At 61.0% G+C, this 9664-nt stretch overlaps 1 protein-coding gene across 2 annotated transcripts in view; it reads left to right on the top strand.

Moving 5' to 3' along the window:
* Positions 1–822: 822 nt before the first annotated feature.
* The window catches only part of LOC101023700 (filamin-C), a 29072-nt gene continuing 20230 nt past the window's right edge, over positions 823–9664 (top strand). For both annotated transcript variants that reach the window (XM_031665172.1, XM_031665173.1), the window contains exons 1-8: positions 823–1430; positions 5699–5947; positions 7503–7600; positions 7743–7893; positions 7982–8100; positions 8331–8408; positions 8610–8772; positions 8940–9140. In XM_031665172.1, coding sequence (XP_031521032.1) covers positions 1079–1430; positions 5699–5947; positions 7503–7600; positions 7743–7893; positions 7982–8100; positions 8331–8408; positions 8610–8772; positions 8940–9140 — 1411 coding nt within the window. In that variant the 5' untranslated portion in view covers positions 823–1078. The remainder of the gene's footprint in view (positions 1431–5698; positions 5948–7502; positions 7601–7742; positions 7894–7981; positions 8101–8330; positions 8409–8609; positions 8773–8939; positions 9141–9664) is intronic.

The following is a 9664-nucleotide window of genomic DNA, read 5'->3' as shown; positions in this document are numbered from 1 at the left end:
CCCAGGGGGCTCCCTGGCACTATGGGGGAAGAGTCTCTCCTTCCCCTCTTACCACCTCAGTTGAGTCAGACTTGGGGGAGGGGGACACACAGTGTGAGTCACTGGGTGCCCTTTTCCTGAGCTCAGCTTCATTCTGAGGTGATGAGGCCAAACGGGCTGCTGACCGGGACACTGAGTCAGGGGCAGGGGGCCCAGTTTTACTCCTGGGACTCTGGATTTGGGCCCCACATGAGGCTTTTCTATTTGTAAAGTCAAGTAATGGCTGGGAGGCACCCCCCCACCCCCTGGAGGATTCTCCTTCATTGGCCTGGGCAAGGTCCCTGCTTCCTCTCAGGCCCTCTCTGCACAAGCACACACACTTCCCTTCCCTGTCCACAGGTGGACAATGCCCTGGGCTAGGAGCCAGCCCTCGCAGGTCCCGTCAACAGCCTGCCACCAACTAGTCTAGAAAATTCTGTCAACACCAGATCAGTGGGTTTTGCCCTAATCGCTGGCCTCAGTTTCCCCATTTACCTCTTTGGCCCGTACGAGGTGTGGAGGGAGCATATTTCATTCCTGACAGTTTGGTGTGTTGGGTGTGGGTGGAGAACTGTCGGCCCTCCCCGCCACCTTCCAGCGCGGCGGCACTGGGGGCCCAGGGGGTGGGCACCCTCAACCCTGTCCCGCTGCTCGGGCGGCGCGGGGGAGGGGCGACGGGGGCGGGGCGTCCTGCGCGGCGCGGCCCCCACCCGCTGGCCGGGCGGCATTCCTGGGAGGCCGGCGCTCTGACGTGGACCCGGGGGCCGCGGGCGCGGCGGGGGGGCGGCGGCCCGGGGGCTTCTTAAACCCCCCGTCCCGGCCCAGCCCGCACTTCCCGAGCACCGCTCCGCCCCCAGAGGGAGAGAGAGCCAGAGAGCGGCCGAGAACCTAGGAGGCCAGCTGAGCCCCGCCGAGCCCCGCCAGCCCCGGCGCGAGAGAAGTTGGAGAGGAGCGCAGCGCAGCGCAGCGAGTTCCCTGGTCGCGCCCCGACAGCGCCCTACAGCCCCCGACAGCCCCAACCCCGGCCCTAGCCCCGGCCGCACCCCCAGCCCGCGCCAGCATGATGAACAACAGCGGCTACTCAGACGCCGGCCTCGGCCTGGGCGACGAGACGGACGAGATGCCGTCCACTGAGAAGGACCTGGCGGAGGACGCGCCGTGGAAGAAGATCCAGCAGAACACATTCACGCGCTGGTGCAATGAGCACCTCAAGTGCGTGGGCAAGCGCCTGACCGACCTGCAGCGCGACCTCAGCGACGGGCTCCGGCTCATCGCGCTGCTCGAGGTGCTCAGCCAGAAGCGCATGTACCGCAAGTTCCACCCGCGCCCCAACTTTCGCCAAATGAAGCTGGAGAACGTGTCAGTGGCCCTCGAGTTCCTGGAGCGCGAGCACATCAAGCTTGTGTCCATAGGTCAGTGCGGGGGGGGAGGGCACGGGCGTGTCAGGGATAGGGTCATCCCATGGGGCAGGGGACACAGGTGCGGGGTGGGCGCTCGAGGATCTGAGAGACAGGGCAGAGGACACCCCCTCGGTACAGAGAGAAGACCCTGGCCCCGGCCCTCCCACCCACCGACGCGGGCCACGGGCACTGTCTGCACATCCCTCTGGGGACAGCGAGCACTCCCTGGGTGCCCCGGGGAGTCCAGGCCTTAGGGTTTGCGTGCCTTCCAGCTGCCGCCTCGCCATGCACACTCCTACCGCCCGTCTCCGCTCACTGTCCCCTTTCCTTCCATCGGGCAACCCTAGCCCACACTTGGGAGGGCAGAACTTGTGCCTGTCACTGATTACTGGGGGCCCCCAACAAAACAAGTGGCTCCCCAGCTTCACAGCCCCTCCGCGGGCCAGGAGAGGGCTGAAGACAGGTCCCAACAACTGCCCGCGTCTGCGGGCTCTGGGGCCGAGGGGAGCTGGCGCGGGAGGCCCTCTTCGTGCATGTGCTCAGCAGCTGGGTTCAGGCCCGGGGGCCAGGACAGGCAGGGCCCAGCCTCAGAAACCTAAAAAGGCACTGAGCGAGCGCGGGGAGACTTAACCCCTGACTGTCCTCCTCCTGCTTCAGCCTGCGATGGAGGGGGCTTCCGCAAGTCCAGGCCCTGCCCCAGCCCACCCCCTACCCCGGGATTGGCTGCAGCTAACGGTCTGGGCTGCGGGAGAGGGAGGGAAGGCCTGTGGAAGGGAGGAAGTCATTGAGTGTAACCAGATTTGGAAGGTGTGTAGTGCAGGGTGGGGGCGGGGAGGCACTCCAGTCTTGGGAGCAAAGACGCCAAGGGTGGGCTTGGAGTGGCAGGAGGCTGTCCTGCCCTCAGAGTCCTGCAGTCATCCCTGAGGCTGGGGGGCCTGGGGAAGACCCCTCCCACCCCTGTGGAGAGCTCTTAAGAACCTTGCTAGGATTTGCAGGATGGGGTTCTTGGACGGTGCACCCCACGGCCCCATGAGAGGAGTTTCATGGCGGACCAGGTGGGCCCCACACTGTATGTTCCCTGAGATTTCTCTGTCGGCCCCACTCTCCCTTGGGGCGATCTCTAGGCCTCCTGATATAGCAGCTGAGGTCAGCTCGGGGCCCTTTGCCCCATCCAGTCCCCTCCCTAGCCCTTACCCCCTCCTGCCCCTATACTGCCCCCCCACCCCACCCGCCTGGCCTGGCCTGGAAATAGCCCTGCCTCCGTGACACAGCAGATGTCTCTGAGCTTTCCAGAAGGACAAGGCTGAGGGCAGGGGGTGGGGGAGGGGGCCTGGAGTGGGTAGTGAGGCTGAGGGCTACGTGATGGAGGCTGAGGGGTCAGAGAGGAGTCAGTCCTGGGCCGGCATCCTCAGCAGACTGGGGTTTGAAAGGCAGGACTGACTGTCCCAGGTGGGGTCTCAGGGAAGAGCCGGAGGCCTCAGCAAGACATGTAGGAAACCGCTCAGCCTTCCCCTCCCTTCCAGTCTGCGGGGGCTCCCGGCCCCTCTCCAGGCCTCGTCCTTCTTGAGCACACCTCTCCCCTCCCCTGTGGCAGTGCCTGGCTCCAGCCCCCTTGGCTCTGTGGAGGAGGGGCCAGCTTAGAGCTGAGGGGAAGAAGCAAAAGCTGGTTTGAGGGTGGGAGGGAAGCTCCCTGGTTCCCGCTGGGAGGAAGGGGAGGCAGTCCTCATTTGGGCCAAGTGGCTCACTTGCGCTGATGAGATAAGCTGTCAGCAATTCAGCTGCCGGCCCCAGGCTGAGGCTGGAGGGGAGGGGACACTGGCAGCGACCGGCAGAGGTCCAAAGGGGCTGCCCATGAGGAGGGGGCATCCTGCTTCTGCTCGCTCCCCTACTCCATTTAGTGGTGGGAAGGGGCGATCCACGGGGCCTCCTTCTGAGTATTGTCTCAGCACTGAAATCGAGAGTCTGGGCACCTCAGGGGGCGTCAGAAAGACTCCCCACTTCTCTTTCTGGAAGGGAAGTCGGGGTCTGGAGTAGCAGTTGGGATCCAAGTCCACCTGAAGAAGGGGCACTGAGCCCAGGCTAAAGGAGCTGTGCCCTTCATATCCCCACCACCTTGTCCTGGGCCCCCATCGCCCCTCATCCCCTAACAAAGAGGCCTATGAGGCAGCTCTGTCCCGCAGCTGTTCCCCAGTTGCTATTCCTTCTCCTGGAGCCAACAACCGAGGGAGGGGCTGGAGGGGGCAGCAGCTGTCCCAGCACCTCCCTAGGCCCAGCCCTCTCCTCCCCCTCCATTTGAGGCCTGGGGTGGCCTCGACTAGCTGTCTGGCTCCTCCCACTCCTTTGGGGGTATCCCTAGGCAGATGGAGAAGTGGTTTGGTGGGCCCTGGTGGTGCTGAGCTCCTTTCCTCTGCCTGGCCTCCGAGAGGGAGGAGGGAGAGGGAGGCCATTGCTTCCAGAGTGGGACTTGGGGCCCCACTGCCCTTCTCCTGCCCCAAGCCTGGACCACTTGCTGTCTGGCCCAGGGCCAGTTGCTGGGGAGAAACCTCCCTCTCCAGCAAGTATGAATGACCACCCTCCCCATATACACACCCCCTCCAACCCCTGCAACCTCAAGGCTTCCTGCCCAGGGGTCTGGCTCCAGTTTGCAAGAAGTACTTCTGGGCATGTGAGCTTTGGAGTCTGTCGGGGTTGTGAGAGACTGGGGGCACTGGGGCATCCAGACTGTGTGAAAGTGTTGGAGCCTGTGTGTTTGAGAGAAAGCACCAGGAGGCAGGGAGTGAGTGTGTCATGGAATCTAAAAGCTGCCAAACCATTGTGCTGCAGTGGAGCCAGGGGAAGGGGGCGGGCTGGGGAGCTGCTGGGGAAGGAAGGATGAATCAGTGACAGGGTGGGGGAGCCCAGGAGGCCAGAGCCCCAGCCAGACGGACAGGGAGACTGAGGCACCCCTCCCATGGCAGGTGGGAGTGAGGCAGGGGATGCCCTGGATTTCCCAGGCTCTTGGTCTCCTAACACTCTTCCCAAGATGTGGGGAAGGGTGGAGGGGAGAAGATGTGTAAGGGGAAGCCTCCGCTCCACCCTCTCCCATCTCTCGGGCAACATCAGTAAACAAGACTGAGTCCTCCACCCGCTTCCAGCCTCCTGAAAGCAGTGCTTTGGGAAGCTGATAGATTTCAGAACTTCATTGCCCTTTACAAGTAAGCTGAATTCCAAAGATCTGTCTATGTGCTAGGCCGCCCCAGGCTTCTGGATATTTCTTTCTGATTGTTAAGTGGGATCTAGGCCCCCCCAGATCTTGAGGAACCAGTTCTGGCTCAAAGGAGGTGATGGGTGGAGTGTGTCAGCTCCTGAGGCTGGAGTCCCTCTGGCCCCTAGCCTTTGACAACATGACTTTCAAGACTTAACCAAGAATGTACTGGACCCCACCCACCCACCCCTGCCCCACTATCGGAACCCCTTGGTTTCTAAAGCCCTTTGTGGCATTCAGGGTAGAGTGTGAGTGGAAACTCGTCCTACTCCGCTCCAATTTCAGTTCTTAAAATATTCATTCATTCAACTAATATTTATTGAGACCTTACTATGTTTAAGACCTTCATTATAGAAAGATAAAACCTAGTGTCTAGAATGAAAGAAACTAGACCAAAAAAAAAAGAGTATATACTGTGTGATTCCATTTATATAACACTCTAGGAAATACAGAGTAATCTATCGTGACAGAGAGCAGATCAGTTGTTGCTTGGGATGGAAGGACGAGGGTGGCAGGAGGGAGGGCTCACAAAGGGGTGTGTGCAAGGAAACTTTGGGGAGTGATGGATGGTACCTTCGTTATTCTCGATCTGTGGTGACGGCTTCGTGAGATATCCATAGTGTCAAAGCTTCTCAAACTTCATTATCTAGCATGTGCAGTTTGCTCTATGTCAATCATAGCTCAGTAGAACTGTTAACAAAACAAAAAGGCTCTGCCCTGGGAGCCTTACAATCCCACAAGGCCAGACAGAAACCAGGTAATTACATAAACAGGAGGCAGACTCACTGGCTGTAGCTGAGGTGAGGGTACCTTCTGGAACCACAGGAACACAGAGAAGCAGCCTTCTGACCGGAAGGGCCTCATAAAGGACTTGGCATCTGAGTGGGGCCTCGCAGGAGGGAGAGGGTCAGGTAGGCAGAGACTAGAGGCCTGACCCCAGGGCTCTGGCCCGAGGAGCTGTGCAGGTGAGGGAGGGTGCTCTGGGGCAGTGGAGGGTGGGGCGCCCCTGAGTCTGTCTGTGCCCTCCCCTCTGCAGACAGCAAGGCCATCGTGGATGGGAACCTGAAGCTGATCCTTGGCCTGATCTGGACGCTGATCCTGCACTACTCCATCTCCATGCCCATGTGGGAGGATGAAGATGATGAGGACGCCCGCAAACAGACACCCAAGCAGCGACTGCTCGGCTGGATCCAGAACAAGGTGCCCCAGCTGCCCATCACCAACTTCAACCGTGACTGGCAGGATGGCAAAGCTCTGGGTGCCCTGGTGGACAACTGTGCCCCTGGTGAGTGGGCCAGCGAGCACAGCATGGAGCCCTTAGCTCCCAAAGACAGAGGGGACAAGCTGGGGCTGCCAAGGCACATGGTTGTCAGAATGCACACCCTGGGGCCTGGGGGGCAGGATCCCCTGCAGGGTTTGTCCTCCTTCAGCTGAGACTGTCTGCTGGTTGGCAGCAGGCCCTACCTGATGAGTGTGCCAGATTCCACAGAGGCAAGGAGAGGTTTAAAACCCCTTATTTTACAGACAAGGACACCATGGCCCAGAGAGGGCTGGTGACTTATCCAAGATCACACAGCTTGTCCATAACCACCTAGAGCCTAGGGCCTGGACTCCCTGCCCCACGAGGCACTATTCCTGCCAAGCTGAGAGAGAGGCAGTGTGGTGACCGGGACTTGTAGCAAGACCAGGAGTTAGACCAGAGAAGCGTTTTCTCTGGGAGACCCTGGGATGGCTTTGAGAAGGGGTTGAGGCTCAGGATGATGTGGGATGAGGCCAGTGGGGCACTGCCTGGTGGCAGGTGACCCAGCCTTGCCCCTTCTTCATGTAGGTCCTGGCCTGGTCAAGTGGGGGCAGCTCAGGAGCCATGAAAAACTGAGGCATCACTGGCTAGAGCATACCCCATGGACAGCTCCCTTTCTGCCCCTCACCTCCTGAAAAGATAGGTTTTCTCCTGGAGTCACAGCCCCTTGGGAGAATCCTCCTCCACCCTGGGGTCAGCCGGGGAGCAGGGGGTGGGAGGCGGGGGCACAGCCTCCTGGGAAGCATTCCCAGCTGCTGAGCCATGGCCCATAACTGGTGTGGCTGCCAGCAGTGAGCTCAGCTGTTCCAGCCAGTCATGGATTCCAGCCTTGAGCCAGCCCCCTCCCCGAAACGGTGTGCCGTCCTCCTCCTCCAGTTCTGGCCTGAACCAAGTGCCCCCTCACCTCCAGCCTTCACAGGAGTGATCTGGGGCTGCCTCAGCATCCTTCTTGTTAGGAGGGCGGGGCTCCTGAGGACGGCAGAGGAGAAGTCATTCTCTCCCCACAGGCCCTTTAATGCCTCAGTTTCCGCAAGTGAGCAGTTAGAAGGAATAGGGAGTCTTATCCCCTAAGACCGGTATGGAAAGTGTTTGGAGATCTAGGGCTTCAGGACAGCTGTGAGGAAGCCTTCTAGGAATGGGTCAGGGGCGTATGTGGGACAAGCACTCTGACCTCCTCTGCCCACCCCTGAGAAAGCTGAATGAGGCGAGAGGTATCTGAGAGGGGACACCCTCCCAGGGTTTGGGGCTCAAGGTCTGAGCTGGGGCCTGGGCAGGCAGGAGGCTGGCCAGCAGGGCTGGTGCCAGGCTGCGTCAGCGAGGGCAGAAAGGCCTCATTGTTGGTGGTGGGGAGGGCTGTCGTGCTCTTACATGGTGAGGGGCCTCGCAGCTGATGGGATCAACAGGAACCTGGCTGGTCAAGGCCTAGAGCTGGTGGGAAGGGGTGTGAAGCCACAGCCTCTGAGGGTGTTGGGTGAACAAATGTCCTGCATCCTGGCCAGCTGGCTGCCCCTTACCATTGTCTCCCTCCATCACTCTCCAGGTCTCTGCCCCGACTGGGAGGCCTGGGATCCCAACCAGCCCGTGGAGAACGCCCGAGAGGCCATGCAGCAGGCCGATGACTGGCTTGGGGTGCCCCAGGTACCTGCACAGATGGGGCGGCGGGGGGCAGGGGGCAGGGGCAGAGGTTGGTTCTTTAAGTTTACCTGAGCAGGGTGCAGGGGGAGACTGGGGCTGCTGGGAAAAAGGGGACGCCATGTGACATCACTCCCTTCCATCGCAGGTCATTGCCCCTGAGGAGATCGTGGACCCCAACGTGGATGAGCATTCTGTTATGACATATCTGTCCCAGTTCCCCAAGGCCAAGCTCAAACCCGGCGCCCCTGTTCGATCCAAGCAGCTGAACCCCAAGAAAGCCATCGCCTATGGGCCTGGTACGTGTGAGCCCCTGGCAGCCCTCCTGGGCCGCTGGGCACATGTCGGCTCTCCCTGAGTAACCTGGGCTCTGCTCCTACCCCGCAGGCATCGAGCCACAGGGGAACACAGTGCTGCAGCCTGCCCACTTCACCGTGCAGACGGTGGACGCAGGCGTGGGCGAGGTGCTGGTCTACATCGAAGACCCCGAAGGCCACACCGAGGAGGTATGCAGAGGCCGCTGGGGAAGAGGGATTCGCTTGGGATTGGAACCAGAGAGCGTGGGGCCAACAACAGGAATGGCCCGGAGGTGACTGCTAGAGCCACACACTGTGCTGTGCAGTCTGGGGAAGGTGTCACCGTGGGGGCTAAGTGGGGCTGGGGTGCATAAGGCGTTATGTGGTCAGGAGAGACTATGGTCATCGGAGAGGCTTCCAATCTTTTTCCTTCCCAATAGGCCAAGGTGGTTCCCAACAATGACAAAGACCGCACCTACGCTGTCTCCTATGTGCCCAAGGTCGCTGGGTTACACAAGGTATCTCCCTCTAGGCCCCCCTGCCTGCCCTGCTCTTCACATCCTTGGCTCTGGCTGCATAGACCCCTCTCTCAGCCTGCACTTCACCCCTGCCCAGAGCCCCAGCTGCCCTCCTCTCACCCTCCTTGGTGTGGCTGTGCCCCTCTGCCCCCCTCAGGACTGCTCTCCCCTAGAAGCTAACCTTTGACCTCTGACCCCTAGGTGACCGTGCTCTTTGCTGGCCAGAACATTGAACGCAGTCCCTTTGAGGTGAACGTGGGCATGGCCCTGGGAGATGCCAACAAGGTGTCAGCCCGTGGTCCTGGCCTGGAACCTGTGGGCAATGTGGCCAACAAACCCACCTACTTTGACATCTACACTGCGGGTAGGACGGGCACCAGTGGGGTGCAGGCGGAAAGCCCCTGACTGTGTGGGGCTGTGGGAGGTGGGGCTGGGGCAGGGATGCCAGCCAGAGGGTGGGCAGCCTCAGGGTGAAGGCACTGGGGCAGCTGTGTGTCCAGAGTGAGTGCTGACAGCCTCTGTTTTCGGCAGGGGCCGGCACTGGCGATGTTGCTGTGGTGATCGTGGACCCACAGGGCCGGCGGGACACAGTGGAGGTCGCCCTGGAGGACAAGGGTGACAGCACGTTCCGCTGCACATACAGACCTGTCATGGAGGGGCCACACACCGTACATGTGGCCTTTGCGGGTGCCCCCATCACCCGCAGTCCCTTCCCTGTCCACGTGTCAGAAGGTAAGGGCCCTTCACCGCTCCCCACGGTAGCCCTCACCAAAGCCAGGATGCAGAGAATTGCCACCAAGTTCTAGTCCTGAGGACTGGGGGGACATGAAGCACTAACTTCATGGTGCAGGGGGGCACGGCTGGCTGAGGTTTGCAAGGGGCAAGAGGAAGAGCTGGGGCCGGGCTCTGCAGAGATCCCCTCCCTGAGTCCTCCACCCCACCCCCAAGGTGGCTGGAGTCCCTAAGAGCAGGGCTGGGAGGCCACAGTGGAGGGTCCCAGAACACGTGCCACACTGGGAGGGCTGAGCGGAAGTGACGGGGCCGTACGGGTGGGGGCATATCTGGGGAGCACTGTCCGCACACCAGGCCCTCGGGTGGTGACTGCCCCACTTGTTCTCTCCCTACACTCAGTGCCCATCGTCCACCAGGCCAAGAGAGTGGTGCCACGTTAATGCTTTCCAGTGGAGGCGGGGCCAGGCATGGCCGTAGCTGACTGGCCTCACCTGCGCTGTGTGGCCTGGCCCGGGCAGTGTGGA

Source organism: Papio anubis, chromosome 4, assembly GCF_008728515.1.
Source record: "Papio anubis isolate 15944 chromosome 4, Panubis1.0, whole genome shotgun sequence".
Lineage (NCBI taxonomy): Eukaryota > Metazoa > Chordata > Mammalia > Primates > Cercopithecidae > Papio > Papio anubis.
This window is presented reverse-complemented; position numbering and strand designations above follow the sequence as displayed.